This window comes from Papio anubis, chromosome 10 (genome assembly GCF_008728515.1).
Source record: "Papio anubis isolate 15944 chromosome 10, Panubis1.0, whole genome shotgun sequence".
Classification (NCBI taxonomy): domain Eukaryota; kingdom Metazoa; phylum Chordata; class Mammalia; order Primates; family Cercopithecidae; genus Papio; species Papio anubis.
In genome coordinates, this window is record NC_044985.1 from 99,921,244 (window position 1) to 99,944,047 (window position 22,804).

A 22,804-nucleotide genomic window follows, 5' to 3' on the forward strand; every position below is an offset into this window, starting at 1 on the left:
TTTCTCTCTTTATAATTAACAACAGCTCGCTTCTCATTCTAGAAAATCAAATGCATCATCCAGAACAAGTTAACATTTAAAAATTGTTGCTTTCATTTTATATTTTTTTTTATTAAGTGAGAGTCTGAGAAAACTGTGTGTCTTCAAGAAAATTGAGAGGCATTCCATTCACTGGCCCTGCCGACTGACCATTGGCTCCAATTTGTCTATAAGGATTGCAGCCTATAAATCGGTAAGTGGCAGGTACACATTTTTAACAGAAATGTTGCCAGGCAGATAAATATGTGTATATAAGGAACAGACCATTCGTGTGTGTGTTACTCGGAACTATAATTGCTGCTTTTCTAGTTGTTCTCCCTGCTCATTTAATCTCTGTGTTTAGCTTTTTGTGTAAAAGGCAGGCTAGGAGAGGAAGTTTAAAAAATTGCCTATAATAGAGTTTGATTCCCTCCTCTTTTACTTTCTCTCCATTGGTAATTGATTGTTAATCATAAGTTCTAGGCTGCTCTCTTTCTTTGAAAAGAAAGAAAGTGAAATGCATTAAGCTGTGTTATTGTAGTATTGTAGCAGAAATGTAGATAATGCACCAAAGTTCAGTTCAGTTTTAGAGCTTCAGTCACACTTAATTTAGTTATGAATGATCTGATAGTAATAACATCTGTGAAATGTAAAAAAAGTTTTGTTACTGTAAAATTGCATTTTATAATACATGTACATTTATTTACAATAGCACACTTTAAAAAATGAATTGCTTTTGGTGATTATTTGATGAAATTCTAGTTTGAGTAGGAATCTGATTGGTGCCTCCATATGAGCCTCCTTCCCTTTTCCCTTTAAGTGTTCAAAATACATAGGAACATTTTAGACATAAAATAAATATACAAAAACATGTTTTTGTGTATTCAGTTTTATTCTTTGTGTATTAAAGAGCTTAATTCCAAAATACATGTATATCCTTGAGAACCTTGGGGTAGTTCTTTATTTATTTCAGCTTCCATCAAAGCCTAGAATAGTGTCCCTAAGAATGTGAATACAGTCTCCCCCCTTTCTTATTTTGGCCTCCTTTTCAAATTTCTTTGTTGATTTCTGACACAGATATATTGCTTCTTTTTTTTCTATTGAAAACTATGATAAAATGTATAGTCCTCTTTTTATTAGACAGTCTGCCTAGGTGCAGTGACTTATGCCTGTAATCCCAGCACTTTCAGAGGTTGAGGTGGGCAGATCACTTTAGGCCAGGAGTTTGAAACCAGCCTGGTCAACATGGCAAAACCCTGTCTCTACTAAAAATACAAAAATAGTCAGGCATGGTGATGTGTATCTGTAGTCCCAGCTACTTGGGTTTCTGAGGCATGAGTATCGCTTAATCCCGGGAAGCGAAGGTTGCAGTGAGCCAAGATCACAGCAACCTGCACTCCAACCTGAGCGATAGAGCAAGACTCTGTCTCAAAAAATAAAAGTTAAATAAATGGGCCGGGCGTGGTGGCTCATGCCTGTAATCCCACCACTTTGGGAGGCCGAGGTGGGCAGATCATGAGGTCAGGAGGTCGAGACCATCCTGGCTAACACGGTGAAACCCTGTCTCTACTAAAAATACAAAAAATTAGCCGGGCGTGGTGGCAGGAGCCTGTAGTCCCAGCTACTCCGGTGGCTGAGGCAGGAGAATGGCGAGAAACCGGATCTGAGCTCACTGCAAGCTCTGCCTTCCGGGTTTACGCCATTCTCCTGCCTCAGCCTCCCGAGTAGCTGGGACTACAGGCGCCCGCCACCTCGCCTGGCTAGTTTTTTGTATTTTTTAGTAGAGACGGGGTTTCACCGTGTTAGCCAGGATGGTCTCGATCTCCTGACCTCGTGATCCGCCTGTCTCGGCCTCCCAAAGTGCTGAGATTACAGGCTTGAGCCACTGCGCCCGGCCTTCAAAAAATAATAATAATAAAATAAATAAAAATATTGGACAGTGTGAGGTTTTGTATAGAAAGTGTGAATGTAAATATTTGTGGATTACCTTTGGGAGAAAATGAAATGTGGAGAAAGTTATCCAGTATATTTTGTTATGAAATAGACTAAAAATTTCATAATAGGCATGAGCAGACAAAATAATGTAGCTAGAGTAATTGTTCTGGATTTTTGTCTGTGCCAAAGGGTGTATTAGGTTTTTCATCTTCTATCAATCGGAATCCCAACTTTCCTTGTTTTCCCTTTGTGTTTTGGAATGTAAGATTCTACAGGAGAGAGTTAAAAAGACTTGGACAGTTGTGGATGCAAAAACCCTGAAAAAAGAAGATATTCAAAAAGAAACAGTTTATTGCTTAAATGATGATGATGAAACTGAAGTTTTAAAAGAGGATATTATTCAAGGTATGTCAGTAAAGAGTTTTCACTGTTGCCTGAAAGACATTTTCTTTAACATGATACGATACGATGCCAGCTGGAGTTTGTATTATTATTTGTTTAAAGTTACGTCTTTGAGTTATAGAGATACAACAGTTTGAAAGGATAATGAGACCCTAGGTCCTTTAGCTCATTTGTTGGGTCTTAGGCAGGTTGGTTCTCAGGATTACGCTTGGGTGTTCCATCTCTGAGTTTTAAATGTCTTAAGTGATAATACTTGGCTTTATTTTAAAGTTTGAAACTCACTAGCTAGGAGAATGTTTAATACGGCTGAACTAAGGTTTTTTAATTTTATTTTTGACTTTCATGGTGATGATTCTTGTAAGTGCCAACTTCAGGTTTTATATCATACCAGGGGCTGAAAATTATTTGCATTTATTATATTGCTTCATATTAAATAGGATTTTTTAAAAAATTGTTCTCCTTTATTATACCCATTTGGATTGAATAGTGTGTCTAGATGGCATCTTTATCCAGAGGACTTAGAAACTAGCTGAGGATATCTGTATGTTTAAGACCTAAAATTATTAAGATACCAGATGATGGTTAAGATAGAAACCAGAGTCCTTAAATAAATATTTTGCCAGGCTATTCACTACCCAGTATAGTTTTGATTTGCAAGTCTTGAAAATAATTCTTTTCCTCTGTGACACTGTATTTCATCTTACCGTGTATGTTTGTGTGTGCTGGAGGGGAGGGGGTTGTTTAAAGGTGGTGGTGATTATGATTCCTTCCTTTCTCCTGATGGATTGTGTATAGAATGTAATTAATACCCTACAATTTCTACTAATTATTGAGTTCAATTCTGTAGCATAGAACATGAATTTTGGAATCAAACCTGGGTTAGAATCATGGTTCCATCATTGGTTAATCATTTGATCCTAGTATAATGACTGGCTCATAGCAGGAAGAATAGCATGATTAAAGGCACAAGACCAGGAAAGTAGGGGGACTTCTCAGAGATACTAAGTAGTCCAGTTGGGTTGGTATATTGAGCATGTACAAGTTAGTACTTGCGGGTAGCATCTAATGGACAGCCTGCATTTTCTCTTTTAATCATCAACGACCATCTTATGAAGCAGGCATTCTTTGTTATTTCCATTTTATGGATAAGGGAACTGAGGCTGAAAGATACTCATTCACATATTCAAAGCCACAGAGCTCTCAACTAGCAGGACTTGGATCTAGGCCTGTACTGCTTCAGAGTCTGTGTCTGCATACTATTCTGAATTTGGACTGAGTAGTGAAGGGCTTTGGATAATAGGCTAAGAGTTTATGCATAACCTTGAAAACAACGTGGAGCCACTTACGGTTTTGAGGAACCATTGGGGCTATGTTTTAGGAAGATTAATATGACAACTGGTTGTAGGGTGGATTGGAAGGAGAAGGACCTAGCGACGAGGATGAATGCCAGTTCTTTTGGTTGTTAGCAAAGAAGGCATCCCTGGTTATCTTAGGCAAAAAGGAAATTTATTGCTGGGGCAATGGAGAGGGAAGAGTTAAAAACTGCTTGGGTTCAAAGAGGGTAGAAGTGAATCTTTTCTCCTGTACCTTTTTGTGGTTACCAGCTTACTTTCTTTGCCTATCCTCCAATTTCCAGCCCCTAATCAGCTAGCGGTTTTGTGTGTGTGTGTGTTTTTTTTTTTTTTTTTTCTTGAGCCAAGGTACCAGTATACACATGTGTGCAAAGGAATATGGTTAAATGTTGTAGTCTGTTGTAAGTATACAATGTACAAAAGTTGTAGTTATATGCCCTTTAAGTAAATGAACAAGAAAATATAAAACAGTTTTAGTTAGAACGTTCGTTACAAGTTACACGATTCACACGATTCAAGTAAGAAGATGACTGATGACAGAGATAAGTTAAGACAAACATTTGGTTTAGGTACCAGTCTTAATCATGTGCCATACATTTCCCTGTTAATTTTTGTTGGAATTTTTGGTTTTGTCACTAGCTTTTTAAAAAAGACATAAATGGAAATAAAAATGTGTTTCTTTTTTGAGATGGAGTCTTGCTCTGTCACCCAAGCTGGAGTGCAGTGGTGCGATCTCAGCTCACTGCAACCTCCACCTCCGGGGTTCAAGTGATTCCCCTGCCTTAGCCTCCTGAGTAGCTGGGACTACAGGCGCATGCCACCATGTCTGGTTAATTTTTTTTGGATTTTTAGTAGAGACGGAGTTTCACTGTGTTAGCCAGGATGATCTCGATCTCCTGACCTTGTGATCCACCTGCCTTGGCCTCCCAAAGTGCTGGGATTACAGGTGTGAGCCACCGTGCCCAGCCTAAAAATGTGTTTCTTTTTAATAAAGTAGATGTCATCAACAGACTAACACTAGATCACAGAATCTGTCCCTGGATATGAAAGTTTTATTGTGTCTTGGAGTAAAGATGCATGTGCTTTTCCTTTGCATTTATCCAAGGCCAGAATCCTTGGATTTTGATGCTCTTTCTTCCCACAAAACATATACTGTGTATTGAAAGGGCGTGATTTTCCATAGAATACAGGCTACAGAACAGGGTTGAACTTTCTTTTTCTTTTTTTTCGAGAAGCCAAGAGCCTATATTTATGTGAATATCCTATGCAATTAAAAAGAAAAAAATACAATTAAATCCCAGAAATAAAAGAAATTTAAATATAGAAAAATATACAACTTATCAATTAGATATTTCCAAACAAGAGTTTTAGCTTCTGTCAGGCATTGCATATCTCCAGCATGCGTTTTTGAGAACATTTTGTTCTGAAAATTTCCTGTTGGCATTTTTCTCGTAGGTCTCTAGGTTTCTGAATAATGTGTTCTTATGTTTACAAGTCATGCTGTACTTCAGTCAATCTATAGTTCATCTTTGGAGGATAACTAGTACGTTACGTTTGCCAGATTTTTTCTTTTAGGCTGGGTAATCATTAAGGTAACTAGATTGCAAAATATGCTACTTTAAAAAATGTAATTAGATTTTAATCGTCTCTATATTGTATATGTGGTTTGTGTATCTGCTGCTGCTTTTTCACCATTGATCACAAGGGGCAGTAATCTGATTCCAGGGAGTAGAAGATGGAGGCTTGGTCTGGCATGTGCGTGTATTGTTAATGTATGCATAGAGCTAATTTCAGCTTGTAGAAAATGAGGCCCCATATGCTTAACAGATGCTCTTCCCTTTTTCTCCAGGGTTCCGCTATGGAAGTGATATAGTTCCTTTCTCTAAAGTGGATGAGGAACAAATGAAATATAAATCGGAGGGGAAGTGCTTCTCTGTTTTGGGATTTTGTAAATCTTCTCAGGTACAGTTGTGAACAAAATGAATGAGCTTTTTCCTAGCTGTTACTTGAAATGGTGTGCTTTTGATTGGTCATTTTGTTTGTAAGGTATATTTATTTCACTTATTTTATTTTATTTTTTTTTGAGATGGAGTTTTGCTCTTGTTGCCCAGGCTGGAGTGCAAAGGCATGATCTCAGCTCACCACAACCTCCGCCTCCCGGGTTTAAGCGATTTTCCTGCCTCAGCCTCCCAAGTAGCTGGGATTACAGGCGTGTGCCACCACGCCTGGCTAATTTTGTATTTTTAATAGAGATGGGTTTCTTCATGTTGATCAGGCTAGTCTCGAACTCCTGACCTCAGGTGATCCGCCCAACTCAACCTCCCAAAGTGCTGGGATTATAGGCGTGAGCCACTGTGCCTGGCCTTATTTCACTTTTAATCTTTCTGAAATGTAGTCTGGGGGTTAATGTTGCCATGGTATGTATTTTATACATTAGGAAATTGAGGTTCAGAGCCATTAAGTAAATCTATATGAGCATAGTAAACTAAAAATATAGGATGGTTTTTGAATGGGGAATGGAAGTGGAGATGAGGGGTATTTGAATTATATGGGCCTAATCCTCATCCCTTTGAGACTCAGTCTTCTTGAGCTGGTATTATGGTGAAAGTGCTCATAATGTCTCAACTCTAGAGGTGAGAGGGCATAACAAATACATGAGAAACATTGCCCAATACAGCACATGGCATGTTCTTAAAAATAAACCCCAGGCTCCAGATTTCATAGATGAGACAAAGTTCATCTTGATAGATAAGTGCAGGTGGTTATGATTTTCAGAACTCTTCAATACTCGTTTTTTAATCTGATATTAGTAGAGCTGTCTTGACCCCTCTTGATACTGTGCTAGATAAGTTAATTGAATTTAAGCGGGTGGGGGGAGAGACATGCAGTACTCATTTTCGATTTAATTTCTCTTTCAGCCCTTCCCCTCTAATTCTTCATTCAGGCCTCTACTGTTCATCAGTGCCTCGTTGCTACTCTTAGGAGGAAATGCAAACCACTTAGCTTTGTTCTTAGACTTCATCGTCTGATCTTTGCTAATCTCACTAATCTAATTTTTCACCTTTCCCCTCACACAGTGGCACTGTACTACTCCAAGAGCTATTCTCCAAATGTATCATGCTTTTACAGCACTCCAGACTTTGATTCTTACTGTTTTCTCTGGAACGCTTGTGCCCAGACTTTTCTCTTAGTTCCTCTTTGTCCTTTTAAATCTCGACTTAGGTGTCACCATTTGCAGAAACCTTCCCTAATCCCTCATGACCAGACTTATTGCCCTCCTCATGTGCTCTTACAGCACCGTGTAACCTGGGCTGTAATACTGTACTGCAGTTAATTTCATATTTATCTATTGAAGCTCCTCAAGGGCAAGATTATATTCTGTTCACTGTTGTGTTTATAGTACTCAATGTTGGACGTATGCTAGATGCTCAGATATTTGTTGTGTTGAATTGAATTAAAATTCAGGTATTAAGATGTTATTAGTATCAATGTTTTTCAGTAAGAGGATTTTGAATGGAATTTCTTAGCAATGTGTGGCATTATGGTTATACATGTTACTTATTTTGGATCAAAACCAATTCTTTTCCTCTCTCGTAGGTTCAGAGAAGATTCTTCATGGGAAATCAAGTTCTAAAGGTCTTTGCAGCAAGAGATGATGAGGTGAGTTGGCAGCATGTCTTTGAGGTAGTGCTACAGAATTGAATTGTAAGTCTGTGAAAACGAGTTGTTTGGCGCTTTTATAGTTTAAAATGACATGAATTATTGCAATAGGAGTGGGAAAATCCACTAATCTTTAACTGAAAATGGAGATATGGTAAATGAATTTGTGTTAGCATGGGCACAAGACCCGAGGACATGGAGACCAAGGAAGTATTAAAAACATTTTGAACAACTGCATTTAAGTATGGGAATTTCATAGTCAATTGTTAAGGAGGGTTGGGGTCAGGTTGACATTTTGTGTTGTCATAAGCATCCTGGATGTGCACTTCAGTGACTCACTAGACTGCTTTCGTCATTGAGGAAATGTGTCTTTTCTCTATTCCTCTCTCAGCGCTCTTTTCCTGCCTCCCCAAGATACTTTGTTTTTAGGCTGGTTTTGCTCTCGCTAACAGCCCATGACTGCTGCATTCTGCACTCATATCTGCTCTTTCTGTAAATATTTTCTATTTGATCTCCAAGTTAGAACTAACTTTGTTGGAGATGTTGATTTTAACTGGAAGTTTGCAGTCTACTATCTGTTTAAGGCAGCTTAAGCAGGTTTCCAAGATCTTGAAGTATTTACATTTGCAATTAATAAACTGGATGTAGAAGAATATTTTTTGTATGAGGTGGGGGTAGGATGGTGGTATAACTAGTATAGTTCTCTTTTTCTCCTCACTTCTGGAAGGTAGTTGGTTGCTGATGTAGTGAATGACTATGCCATTATTATCTCAGAACAGTTAAGGGAAGAAAATGTTTGGCTTCTACACTGTTCTGAATGAATTATTAGAGCAGAATATTAGCATACAGGGATCTTCAAGTTTGAAAATCCTAGTTCATGGATTTCTCTTGAGTCAAATCCTGTTGGGAATCATGGAAGTCTGGTATATACTGTCAAACCACAACTTAGCTGAAGTTTTATTTTGTTTTGTTTTTTTAAGAGACAAGGTCTCACTGTATTTCCCAGGCTGGCCTGGAACCCCCTGGGCTCAAGCGATTCTCCTGCCTCTGTTTCCCAGATAGCTGGGACTATAGGTGTGCGCCACCATTCCTGGCTTCTGCTGAAGTTTTAACTTCCACTTACTGTCTCGTTACACAAAGAACATTCTGATCACTTCATGAGACTTGCTAGGTATGCAGTGAGGAATCACGAAGCTGTGTTGAGACACACATGTTGGGTAATTATGTAGACTTGCTAGCTAAGGGCAGCCTTGTGGATTGCATAATTCGAATCTGGCCTTATACAAACACTAATTTCTGTATATCATAGGATCACTTTGAGGTAACTCAAGAAAAAAAAATTTATCTCCTAATGGCAAAGGGATACTTTCTAGTGTCAGTTTTTGATGTAGTCAAAAAATGAGAATATCTAATTGGAGCTTATGAGATAAGCAAGGGAGTAAGGAAACAATGTCATATGAGGACTTCCAGTTAAAAAAAAAAAAAATGCCTGGAGGAGACTTGTGTAGGTAGGCAAGTGTAGGAGGGATGACAGACATAATAGCACTCTTCATGCATTTGGAGAATTATCCTGTAGAATAGAAATTAAACTCTGCTTCATATTAGAGGGGTGAACTGGAAACAGCAGGTAATGGTTTTTGTTGAAGATGAAGAATTATTTTGTCAACAAGAATCACTGTCCTCACTGGATTGTTTTCTTGTAAGATGGTCAGATCCCCATTTCTATAAGTTTACAAGAAAGGTATTTATCACCCCCAGTCAGATGTACATGTGGGTTGTTAAACTAGATCAATACTGTTGTTTTTTAGCTCAAATACTCTGATTCTTTGGATAATTCCCTCTTATAGTTTTCTCTGGTCATTAGCATATAATTTTTTGTGTTGAGAATCTATACTTTTATGTGCTGATTTGCACTGTGTGTAGAAAACAAGGGGGGAAAAGAAAGGAAGGAAATGGAGCTTTAGTTGAGTTATACACAGGTGTAGTACTGTCTTACAATGTAGCAGTCATTCACAGCCCCATCCTTCCTTTTTTTTTTCTGGTACGGAGTTTGGCTCTTTATAGTCCAGGCTGGAGTGCAGTGGTGTGATCTCTGCTCACTGTAACCTCTGCCTCCCGAGTTCAAGTGATTCTCCTGTCTCAGCCTCCCAGGTAGTTGGGATTACAGACACCCGCCACCACGCCCGGCTACTTTTTGTATTTTTAGTAGAGACGGGGTTTCACCATGTTGGCCAAGCTGGTCTTGAACTCCTGACCTCGAGCGATCCGCCCCCCTCGGCCTCCCAAAGTGTTGTGATTACAGGCGTGAGCCACCATGCCTGGCCCCTTCCTTCTTTTAAACATCCTAATTGGTATTATCAAAGACATATAAATAAAAAAACTTCAAACAAATTGAAAGTAATCTCTTCCTCAGATTCTCATTGTGTTTATCTAGCCCTTTCTTATGGGACTTAACTATTAGAACATACATGTTCCGTATTTGCTACATACCTACATAGCTCATTTCTGCTAGTAAAGAATGTATTAGTTAAGTGAGGTCAGGGACTCATCTTTGTTTTTTCACAGGGCTCAAGACAGTGCCTGGCAAAGAACAGGCACTGAGTAAAATAGCCTTTGAACTGAACTGAAAAAATAATGATTCTGTTATGAAATTTGTACAGGATTCTAATGGCCAGGTCTTGGGGTCATAGGTTTTTTGTTCGTTTGTTTTGTTTTTGCAACAGCATGGCTGAGAGGTCGTAGTTTTTTAACTTTGATAAGGTTAACCATGATAGTGAGAAAAGTACATAGTGTTTGGGGAGTTCTACAGAGAGAGAGAGAGAGCTGACTAAGGTAAATCTGGAATGGAGAAGGTATCAATTTACTAAGCCTTCAGAAAAGGTTAGAAGCTGGAGAGCCAGAGATTAGTAAGGGGGCATTCTAGCTAGCAGGAAATGGTGTGAGCAAAGGCCAAGTATGAGACCTGCCCCCGATCATTGATAGCTCAGTAAGGCCAGAATAGAGGAACCACTGGAAGGGAGTGACATGATGAGCTCTGTAAAGAGAGCAGGCTGTGAGGGAAGAGATGGATTTGAAAGATAGTGTAGAGGTAGAATTGGTAGAGTTTCGTGAACACTTAAAAGGTGAGGGATGAGGCCCAGTACTTTGAGAGGCTGAGGTGGGTGGATCACTTAAGGTCAGGAGTTCGAGATCAGTCTGGGCAACATGGCAAAACGTCATCTTTACTAAAAATACAAAGAGTTAGCTGGGCATGGTGGTGCGTACCTGTAATTCCAGCTACTCAGGAGGCTGAGGCACAAAAGTTGCTTGAACACGGGACACAGAAGCTGCAGTGAGCCGAGATAGTGCCACTGCACTCCAGCCTGGGGGACAGAGTGAGACTCTCTCTCAAAAAAAAAGTGAAAGATGAGAATGGTGTGGTGGCATTATCAAAGACTGGGGTTTCCAGTTTGGTTGATTGGGCAATGATGTTAATGGAAATAGGGAATCCAGGAGGAGATTGTGGGGGAAAGATAGTAAGTTTAGGTTTTAGTCTTGTCGTGGTGAATGTGAACCGTTCATAGTGAACAGTTTGAGATAACTGAGGATGCCGTGTGAAATATCCACCAGCTAGTAGGCAATCTAAGTCTAGATCTTAGGAGAATTTTAAAAATGAATGTACAGGCCTGGCACGGTGGCTCATGCCTGTAATCCCAGCACTTTGGGAGGCCAAGACAGGCAGATCACCTGAGGTCAGGAGTTCGAGACCAGCCTGACCAAAATGGAGAAACCCCGTCTCTACAGAAAATAAAAAATTAGCCAGGTGTGGTGGTGGATACCTGTAATCCCAGCTACTTGAGAGGCTGAGGCAGGAAAATCGCTTGAACCTGGGAGGCGGAGGTTGCGGTGAGCCAAGATCGCACCATTGCACTCCAGCCTGGGCAGCAAGAGTGAAACTCTGTCTCAGAAAAAAAAAAAGAATGTACAGATTTTTGATTCATCAACTCGTGGGACTGGATGAAATAATCCCCAAGTAGAGTTTTAGAGTGAGAGGAGGAGAGAAAGGCCTAAAGTAGAATTTACAAATTGGGGAAAAGAGAACAATCGGGAGAATGTTGTTTCTGAAGCCAAGGAAGGAGAAAGTATAGAGACAGCAGAATGGTGAGATGCTACTGTCAAACAAAAAAATCAGGAACCAAGGAGTTGGCAATTAGGAGGTGATGGGTGACTTCAGAGGATAATTTTAGTAAGGAAGTGGGGGCAGTAGCTGGACTAGACTGAAGAATAGTTATGCACTAAGCAGTGGAAACAGCATGCCTATTATTTTATGAAATTTAGAGGTAAAGACAGGAAAGATACAATTTATGGAGTGGGAGGGACAAAAGATTTTGTTTAGGAGGGCTGAGATGAGTTTATTTTTAGGGTAAAGATAAATTTAGAGAAGGAAGGTTGGAGCAGTAAGACAGGATTTAGTTAATGAGATTAGTCCCAGAATAGCTGCTGTAAATGTAATCAAAAGCAAATGTGTGCAGTTCGTCCTTAAAGTAAGGGGGCACCTAAAAAATATAAAATGGAAAGAAAGTGATAACAGTCGTAAAGTATTTAGTTCTGTTGTGAAAACTCTCACATGTTGAATATGTGTTAATACATCCATCTTTCTTACCAGGCAGCAGCAGTTGCACTTTCCTCCCTGATTCATGCTTTGGATGATTTAGACATGGTGGCCATAGTTCGATATGCTTATGACAAAAGAGCTAATCCTCAAGTCGGTGTGGCTTTTCCTCATATCAAGCATAACTATGAGGTAAAACCCAAAGTCTTAATGTTTTTTTTTTCTTCAGTTCGTTTAGTCTAAGTAGTGTTTCTCAGCTGCTAATGTTCATGGTAATTACTTGGGGGTCTTGTTAAAATGCAGATCCTGATTCTGTAGTTCTGGGGCAGGGCACCGATTCTCCGTGTCTCTCAAAAAATGCCGATAGTGTTTTGTGAACCACACTTTCAGTTGGAGGAAAAAGTATACATTATAAAAATAATATAAGAATCTTTTAATTATAAAGTATTATAAGAATCTCTTTACTAAGTATTATGAAAATCTTTTTAGATTAAAAGAATCTAATCCATAAAGGTTCACTATGGCCTTTTCTTGGTTCTCATCCTTCTTGACTTATTGGAACCAAATAGAAAGAGAAATTACCTCCATTTTTACAAATGAGAACTATGAATACAGGTTGAGGATGTGATTTTGTTGTGATCCTTGTGATACAGTTTATTTAGGGCTCTCGTGTAAAATACAGTTCTAAATTCCTTACCGTTTCCTCTGTCTCAGAGAATTTACTGTGGCAGAACTGGAAAGAGAAGGCACATGTCTTGACATCCAGGTCAACCTTCTGCACCCCAGTCTTCTCATTTGTTGTATTGGTCATGCAATTTATAGCAATCCTTTAGTAGTCTGTCTTTTATGCATTTCTCTTATATTTAATATTCTTTATACTATTTGCAGTTGTGAACAGCCAATAGCAGAAATCAAAACACTTCAATTTTCATGTGCCAGAATTGGGCTGTCTGATGTTTAAAATCTTTCTGTTATGCTACTTTCACAGAATTTTGGATTAGTTTTATATTTTTTCATTACTTTGATCATTTCTGCATTTACCTCCTTTCTTTCTCATTAGTGTTTAGTGTATGTGCAGCTGCCTTTCATGGAAGACTTGCGGCAATACATGTTTTCATCCTTGAAAAACAGTAAGAAATATGCTCCCACTGGTGAGTTTGTTTTCGTTTAGATCACTCATTTACTCTGCACACACTGTTCTTGGGAAATCACCTGTCTGCTAGTTATTGGTTGGGGCCAGGTATTTACAGGGTTCAATTAGTTGGATTTCCAATCATACACTTACACACAGTAATGATGAAGGTGGTTTACTTGGTGTTTTTCCACTAGTAGCGATAGGTTGGCCCTAAACTCATCCAACACTGTCCAGTTTTTGCCTTGGAGCATGTACCTAGGGGAAAACTTGATGGTAATGGATGTCCATCTCTAGTTGTGAGCAGAGTTTGCCCCTGCTGAAGTGAATCTGAGTAGTATCAAACCTGTGATTTCAGTGTTCTGTGTAAAGTCTGATGTAGCTTTGAAATGAAAAGTGACAGTGCTGAAGATTAACTTTTCTCTTTGCCCCGTTTTTGTAGTTTGCACCAATAGTCCAAGTCTCGTTGTTACTTATTTCTGGCTTTTAGGAGTTACTTCAGACTTGGTGTGAAAGGCCCTTATTGAGCATCCGGCTGCAAATGTCAGGGTCCTATACAGAATGATTCTTACAGCCACAGGTCCAGTCTTTCAGAGAGTCTATCATTTAAAACAATTGTAATAAAATATAATAGGGGGCAGAAGTAGAAAACATACCAAAGAGAACAACAAATGATGCGTAGATGTTTTAGTTTATAAATTTAAATATACTGTCTCTATCAGTGCAGGATTAGGGAATTGTGAGGTGGGTCTTGGAACTCAATTCTTTCTGTTATTTTGGCTAGACCCTGTGGAAGTAGTGTGCTATCAACAGGCCAAGAATCAGTTGGTTCTCTATGGCCTGTATCTTTACCTTCCTTCTACAAATGAGTCTGTCTGCATCACGGTGGAGGCAGGCATGGACCTGATTGTATGGAAGTTGCCACTGTGTTACAGTATTACTGTGTCTCTACTTCTTGATAATTCCAAAACTTAAATGAGTAGAATATTTAATTTAATTACTTACTTATTTGATACAGGGTCTCACTCTGTCACCTGGATGGAGGGCAGTGGCATGATCATAGCTCAAACTCCCTGTGTATTTGTTTTCACTCTGCTGATAAAGACATACTGGGAAGAAAAAGAGGCTGGGGAGGCCTCAGAATCTTGGCAGGAGGCGAAAGGCACTTTTTACATGGTGGCAGCAAAAGAAAATGAGGAAGAAGCAAAAGTAGAAACCCCTGATAAACCCATCAGATCTGAAGTGAATAAATCTAGAGACTTATTCACTATCATCAGAATAGCACGAGAAAGACAGCCCCTCTGATTTGTTTACCTCCCCCGGGTCTTTCCCACAACATGTGGGAATTCTGGGAGATACAATTCAAGTTGAGATTTGGGTGGGGACACAGCCAGTTCTGGCTCAAGCAGTCCTCCCGCCTCGGCCTCTCAAGTAATTGGGACTACAGGTACGCGCCACTACGCCTGGCTAATTTTTAAAATTGTTTGTAGAGAGGGAATCTCACTATGTTGTCAAGACTGGTCTTAAACTCCTGGGCTCAAACAGTCCTCACATCTCAGCCTCCTGGAATTGGAATTATGGGCATGAGCCATCGCTTCCAGCCCAGAATATTTTTAAAAACCCACTTTGTTAATAGTTTATTTTGTTGACATAAATCACTCAGTATCTAAAACATTAAATACCTTCTGTTATCTATTTTCTGTGAGTTAGCATTTGTTTACATTTTCTCCGTTGGAAAAATGGACCATTAAAGTTATTTCGTGTATTTCCCAGTAGATGTCTATGTAGGGATGCAATGCCAGGATGATCTGGCCTCCTACTACCTTGTAGTAGTAGGTAAAAAATCACTGAATGTTCACATGTACAAGCACTGCCTCCTACCTGTTGCTGGGAGGGCCTTGAATTAGCAAGTTCAAGATGGTGTTGGCTGTGCCATTGCCTGAAACCTCCCCTGAAAAGTCCATAAACAGGTAGAAAAGAAATATCTCATGATAAATACTGTATGCTCTTTTATTTTGTTGTAGCTGTACGAAAGGGATATTTGAAAAGGTGCAGAATAGAAGTATAATGTACTTTTTAGAAACTGCTTACTCTCTTCCACCTTTTGCCTGGTGACTGTGGATGCTCCAAAAATAGTGCCTCAGGTTCAGCAGCTGAACTGCTGTATAAATCAGCAAAATGAAAGTTACACACGGTAGTTTAGGCAGAAGTTATCTTTGGGAGCGTTGCCTTTCATCCATATTGCTTTGGGCTGTGCCATTTTTATTGACTGAGTAGATTTTTATTGAGGAGCACTTATTTTCTATTAGTATTAGGAGAGACCTAAGGAAAGAGGATGTCATATTTCTGCTCTCATGGAGCTTGAGAGTTTGAATGGAGTAGGATAAGACATGTACTCGGGTGTGATTAGTTTCATGGAGGCATTGAGAGAGGAGAGAGCTTATTGTGCCTTGGTAGATTGTGAAGGAATCAGCTCACCCTGATCCAGTGGTGTCTTCCTGTTAAGGTACTGTACTCTGATAAAAGTTATATTAGTCCTTAAAATGCTTATGCTTCATTACCAGAGAGATTTTTTCTTTTTAATGTTTTTCTTCTTTAGCTAATTACTAGTTTTTAAAATATTAGCTCAATGAATACTAAATATTTTGTTCCAATCTCCATATAGGGATTGTTTTTTATATGGCTGTATTCCTCTGAAACAAACTCTCTTGCTTTTGATCTGATACTCCATTGTTAAAGGCTCACTGAATGGTAGAACTGGAACCTAATCAATCAGTCACTCTAAATCGATCTTTTCATGGATAAGAAAACCAAGACTTGAGTTAAATGCGTGCATAGCTAGAGAATACTTTGGCAGGGCCAGGACTGTATAACCTGCCAATATTGCTGTGGATAGCTCTACATAGAAAGCATTTGTTTTCATGGAGAATAATAAAAAATAATCATTTTTCTTTCTGCTTCTCTATCTTTAAGAGGCACAGTTGAATGCTGTTGATGCTTTGATTGACTCCATGAGCTTGGCAAAGAAAGATGAGAAGACAGACACCCTTGAAGACTTGTTTCCAACCACCAAAATCCCAAATCCTCGATTTCAGAGATTATTTCAGGTGAGAGAGGAGGAATGAACAAGTCTTATTTCTTTTAAATGAAAGAGAGCTCAGTGCAAAGTTACAATCATTGGCCAGTCCTAAATAAATGTCTTTATTCTCTAAAGGCCCCATTTGCTCTATTTAATGAAAGAATAACATCTTCCTCTCTTACTTCAAAAGGTAAAAATATTCTGAGCTCTTAAAAGGAAAAATAAAGTTAGAATGTTTTCTTTCTTTTCTTTTTTCTGGAAGAAGGTTACTTAAACAAAAAAAAAATACAGGAAGGCCGGTTACCCATGCTGGAATGCAGTGTTGTGATCATAGCTCACTGTAGCCTCAAACTCCTGTGCTCAAGCACTCTTCCCAACTCAGTCTCCTGAACAGCTGGGATTGCAGGCACATGCCACCATGCCCGGCTAATTTTTAAAAATTTTTATAAAGACAAGTTCTTGGCCATTGTGCGGTGGTTCACTCTTGTAATCCCAGCACTGTGGGAAGCTGAGGCAGGTGCATCACTTGAGGTCAGGAATTCAAGACCAGCCTGGCTAACATGGTGAAACCCTGTCTCTACCAAAAAATGCATAAATTAGCTGGGCATGGTAGCACACGCCTGTAATCCCAGCTACTCAGGAGGTTGAGGTGGGAGAATTGCTTGAACCTGGGAGGCGGAGGTTGGAGTGAGCCAAGATCACACCCCTGTACTCCAGCCTGGGCGACAGAGTGAGACCCTATCTTTAAAAAAAAAAGAAAAAAAAAAGGTTCCTAGGCTGGTCTTTAACTCCCACCTCAGCCTTCTGAGTAGATGGGACTAAAGGTGTGTGCCATTGCCCCCGCGATGGCTCTTTTATATTTTTTCAGGGTTTTCTCCTGTATTGTATGTAAATAACACTTTTCTTCGTTTTCTATATCAAAATAGTAGGAGAGCTTGTGTGAACTCTATAATAACATTGTTAGAGAAGAAGTGTTCTAGTGCCACATTTCTCAAAAATTTCATAATTAAAGGGAGCATGGGGTCAGATAAAGAGGTTATACTGTGAAATTAGTAAAGAATAATTAAAATACAGAAAATATAAAAAATGTACTTCTGAATCTTAGGCCAAAGGAATTGGAAGGCAGAGATTGGATTAAGGTAAACTGGGGAAGTTGACAAGAGAGCTGACTTACGCTGAGGAAGGTGAGGGCTAGACCATGGTTGAAGGAGAAAGGAATATTCCAGTCCTGGATTCAGTTGATGAGAGCAGGACATAGGCTTCTCTGAGCCTCACAAAACTGAAAAAAGATTATAAGCAGCTTTTTTAGGCAAGCTGTTGCTCACAAAGGAGCAGAGGGCCCTCTTCGGCAGCTTGGGGGTAACAAGGCGTGTACTGGAGAGACCACAGATTCTCCCTTTTGACTTACTTCATGAAACATCTGTAACTAACTTAAGTTCGTATTGGGGCTTGTGATTTGAGGGATTGTCTACTTGAAAGAAACTGCCTGGTTTTTTGATGCTTTTAATTCTCTTAAGTAGTGAAAAAAATCTTTTGTTCTAAAATCAGAAATGTGAGGCTTAACATGTGAAGACTTGACTCTGAATACTCATGCCCCTCAATTTATGATGGGGATACATGCCTGTAAACCCATCTAAATTGAGAATATAAGTTGAAAATGCATTTATTACACTTAACCTACCGATTGTTATAGCTTAGCCTCACCTATTTTAAATGTGCTCAGAACTCTTACATTAGTCTACAGTTGGGCACAATCATTTGGCAGCCTAATGCACTGTAGAGGTTGTCTACCCTTGGGAGCTGCAGCTTGATATCACTGTCCGGCATTGCAAGTGTCCTACTGAGTTCTACTGAATGAGTATCGCTTTCACACTATTGTAAAGTAGAAAAATTATAAGTTGAACCATCATAAACCAGGGACCATCTATACTGCAGCATGCTAAGTGTACTGAAGTATAAATTACAGATATAAAAATCCTTTGGTGTTTTTTGGCAAGTGTACTTGAAGACCTAAAGCCTTACGCCATTTGTAGGAAAGGTAGGAGCAGACCAGTTCAAAGCTTACCAAAATGGTTCACTATGGAGAAAAAGAGAACTTCTATTAATACTATTTTGCACACTTATCTAGGGTAGGTTGTATTTATCTTTAATAAATGTTTCTTGGAATAACAGACAGATACAAGCCATAAATGCAGGCATTTTTATATTCCAAAGTGGCTGCAAGCACAAGCTTTGATTTTTATTAGTTTGTTTTGTGGGGGAGAGCTTTTAATATGGCTTATCTGTATAAAGACGTATCTTTACTAGGACATATAAACTTAAAAAAACTTATTTATTGAGTACTAATAATGGACCACATGCTAAAGATACTATAAGCTTACTTCTTTTTTTTTTTTGAGGCGGAGTCTCGTTCTGTCACCCAGGCTGGAGTGCAGTGGCGTGATCTTGGCTCACTGCGAGCTCTGCCTCCCGGGTTCACACCATTCTCCTGCCTCAGCCTCCCAAGTAGCTGGGATTACAGGCGCCCGCCACCATGCCTGGCTAATTTTTTTTTTTTTTTTTAGTAGAGACGGGTTTTCACCATATTAGCTAGGATGGTCTCGATCTCCTGACCTCGTGATCTGTCTACCTCGGCCTCCCAAAGTGTTGGGATTACAGGCGTGAGCCACCGCGCCCAGCCAAGCTTACTTCTTTTATGGACCCCTCTAGAAGAGTGAGAAAAGTACAGAGATAAAAAACCAGTAGTTAAAACAGTGGTTGGAAAACACCATGAGAATAAGAAGAAAAAGATTTTTGCAAGTGGGTGACTTAAGGAAGGCTTTGCTGAGGAATGAGCATTCGGACAGAGTTCTAAAAGAACGAAGGGGATGCATGTTGTAAGGAGAGCATGCCATGCACAATAAATGATGTGGAAAAGGTTGAAAATATGAAGAGCTAGGATGTGGATCCCTTTGGCTGCAGTATAAGTTCTGTATGGGAAAATGATGGAAAAGGTGACAGAGAAGTTAAATTGTAGGTAGGTTGTGAGTACCTTATATGCCACAGTCAGTCATTTGGATTTTACAGCAGTGGGTAATTATTAAACAATTTTCAGTGGCCCACTTGAAGGCTTAAGAGTTAAAGCAGTGATGGAGAGAGTGGAGACGAGAATCTATTCTTAAGGCATTTAGAAGGTATAGCTAGAACTTCAGTGATTGATGGAAAATAAAGAGGAATTGAAGATAACAGGATCCTAGCTTGGGTGACTGAAAAGATGATGTCACCATTCAATGTGATAAGGAATACAGAATGAGCAGGTGGAAAAGATAATTCATTTGTTTTCACAAGAGTTAAATTTGAGAAAATCTATTGGATATCCTGGTATAGTCACTCAGTGAGAAGTTAGAAACGGTTGCAGAGCCCAGAAGACAAGTCAGGTCTAAACACACAGATTTGAGAGTCCTCCTCATTGAGGCAGAAAGACAAGTGAGTCAGATCGTCTGGGAGAACACATTGGGTGAGAACGAGAGACCTAAGTAGAGAACCCCAACATATGAGTGAACAATTAGACATATAAAAAAGGGCTGTTACAAAACAAAACCAAATGCTCTTACCTCCATCCCCCAACAAAAATCAGGAAGGTAGAAAATTAGGAGAAATGCATCGTGGAAGGCGCAGGAAGAGAAGACTCGGAGAGGAAGGAATCCCAAGTCAGATGCACAGTGGCGAGTAGAGGTGAGCTTAGCAAAGGTCTTTAGGAATTCGTAGTCCAGTTTGAGGACTTCGGGGACACAGAATCAGTTGAGTAGTGGTGTACAAGCCAGGTTACAATGCCTAGATGAGAAAGACTTCCTGATGGAGAGAAAGAGAGGACACAGTAATCTGTAGGAGGTTGTGGGACCCAAGAAGGCTACTTTTTTCTTTTTGAATGAAATACCAACAGCTAAGGGTAAATGAGTTTGGAGAAGGAGAGAGAGATTAATAATCAATTTGTTATCAAGAGATTAATTCTAATTTTGGAAAGAAATGCTAAAAATATATAACGGTTAAAACCACCTTTTAAATAATTGATGAAATGTTGCTAAAATCAGTATATTAGTAACTTCTGAGCTACTGTGGTCTGTAGGTTTTTCCTCTAATCTTTTTCAAATTGTAAAAATCACATCGAGTAACAGTTGTTTAAAAGAGAAATAAATAGGTCAAGAACTGTGATCTCAGCTTCCCAGCCACTCAGAAATGTCACTTTCTCATAATCCCATTTTTTTAATGCATTGGGAATTTTTACCTGAATGAGTTTTATAAGTATCTCGCTTAGCTTAATTTGCCTAAAATGTGACCTTTCAGAAAATACGAGAGGGAGGTTGGTACTTCAGAACATCTCTTGTAGATCCTTTATTATTGACTTACGGATGATGACACTGAAAAGATTGCCTGGAGTTTATGCTGAGAATCTGGAATGTTTTTCAGTAGGAAGGCTGAGTAGGATACTTGTCCATTGGTTGTTCTAGCCCTTTTCCAAGATATGTCAATTGGATATCACAGATAGAATCTTTAGGAGTTTATGAGAGGTAGTCCGCTATGTTGGGTGTTTGATTACTGCTTTACATCTTTAGGACTTTCTAAGCTGTTATTAATGAACCAAGGGAGAACACTATGAATAAAGGATTATGCATAATAAGAAGGTGGAGGGGGTAGATTCACAGAGTTTGGGATCATTTGGATTTGCTTAAACAATTTTGGGATTATCTTGCTTTACATTGAATAGGCCTGATGTTATTGATGCTCAAGGGAAAGTCAAGTAATTAGGAAAGAATAAAGCAAGCATCAAACTCTGAGAGTAATGAATATGTACTATGGAGAAGGAAGAGCTGTGGTTGGTGGTTGAAATGGGGAGAGAGCAGGGAGAAGCGCATGGAATTTCTGGAGGAAGTTGGTACTTAATTCCTACCTCAGGGTTTTTGAAACTTACTGGACATTGACTCTTGGATGATACTCACTATTAAACCTAAGCATCTTTTATTTTTTTAGAATAGAAACTTTCAGCTTACGTTTTCCTCAGTGTAGGAGAGGAGTCCATGGGATAGTATAAATCATATACTTTGTGATAGGAATAGTATTTTGAAATTACAGGAGCTCTTCAGCTCCCTGGTGTTCTGTTTGTTTTTTTTAGAATTACAAATTTATAAGTTGTTTAAAAGTGGAATAGTTATACCTTAATTTTGGAATTAATCTTTATCGAAGGAAGGAAAACGTCAATCAACGGATAGTTTCATTTCTTTCTTTGTTTTTTAATGACATCTAATTTTACTGCTTACCTTTCTATACTCCTTTTAGAGCATTGCCTTTTCTGGGCAGGCCAACGCCTGGCATACTGCCAAGGCCTGGCCCAGTAGACTTGAGGCAGGATAGGTGGTTGAATGAGGTGGCATGCTGTGCAGAACTTCACTCATATAGGCAGTGGAGAACCTGCCCTGGCCTTGATCTTGGTGCCCCTCCCCCTTGGTGTTGCTTCTTGACACCACTGTCAACAACTAGAGCCCTGGAAAAGAGCACTTTATTCCTTCAGCCCTTATCTGCCAGGTGCTTATTATGTGCCAGGTAGTATTTTTGATGCTTAGAATTCATTCAGCAGTAAAGAAGAGAAGAGCCCTACTTGTAAGGAGGAAGGTTAGATAATAAACAAGTAAACTAGAAAATTGGTAATTTTAGATAATGATGGAGGCTATAAAAATATAAAATAAGGGAAGTGACAGAAAATGACTAGGGTGGTAGGATGGGGTGGAGGGGCTACTTCATATAGAGTGTCAGGGAAGTCCTCTCTTTGGAGATAGTATCTCAGCAAAGACCAAAATGATTTTTAAAACAAAAAGGGATGAGGGTGGGGCTAACTCCTTCGAGGTTTAGGGAAAGACAGAGGAGGCAGGGGTAGCATTAGGTCCAGGCCCCAAAGGTGGGATGAGCTTGGTGTACGAGCGAAGCAGGAGGAGCCCAGCCTGTTGGGATTGTGAGTGAGGAGAACAAGTGGCTGGCAATGCGATCAAGGAGGCAAGCAGGGCTGCATCACAGGATCCTAGGGTATAGTGAGCAGTTCATTCTTGTACCACCTCCAGTCAGACAGTGGAAGGAGAAGCCGGGAGACCAGTTAGAAGGTGACTGTGGTAGGCCAGGGATGAGGTGATGGGGCCCGGGCAAGAATGGTAGCACTGGGGAAGGAGAAAGATGGATGGACTTGTGGAGAAAAGTGCAGATTCAGCACTCGCGGACAACTCAGTATTCTCATCTCTTTTCGCAGACTTCTCTCTGGGACTCACTGAGCATGGGCAGCTTCCCTGTAGCAACCTGTTTCATCCACCACATGGCATTCTCTGAGATTAAGTGAGAGAAAGCACAGCATGATTAAGAGAGATAAAAGGATTATAACAAGAAAGTTACAATCCCAGATTATCAGGTCTTGGAATTAGGTATTTTAGGGAATCTTGCATATTCCCCAAGTAGTAAAAGCAACAGCTTTGATTTATAAGGTGAGGCTTCTTTCCAGGAGGTCCAGAGCAGAAGATACTATTGCTAGGTTTGGACCTGTTTTTACAATTGGTTAGGTATTGACCAATATCCTGCCAAGAAAGGTAGTTCTGGGTGAATCCTCTGTTATTTTTTAC

General features: G+C 39.5%; 1 protein-coding gene across 1 annotated transcript in view; it reads left to right on the forward strand.

Annotated features, from left to right (window-relative positions):
- Window positions 1-22,804, forward strand: part of XRCC5 (X-ray repair cross complementing 5) — a 97,726-nt gene that overhangs the window by 16,924 nt on the left and 57,998 nt on the right. Inside the window, exons 7-13 of the mRNA XM_021923965.2 lie at window positions 118-232; window positions 2,220-2,358; window positions 5,557-5,669; window positions 7,305-7,367; window positions 12,013-12,150; window positions 13,019-13,109; window positions 16,064-16,197. Of these exons, the coding sequence (XP_021779657.1) occupies window positions 118-232; window positions 2,220-2,358; window positions 5,557-5,669; window positions 7,305-7,367; window positions 12,013-12,150; window positions 13,019-13,109; window positions 16,064-16,197 (793 nt within the window). The remainder of the gene's footprint in view (window positions 1-117; window positions 233-2,219; window positions 2,359-5,556; window positions 5,670-7,304; window positions 7,368-12,012; window positions 12,151-13,018; window positions 13,110-16,063; window positions 16,198-22,804) is intronic.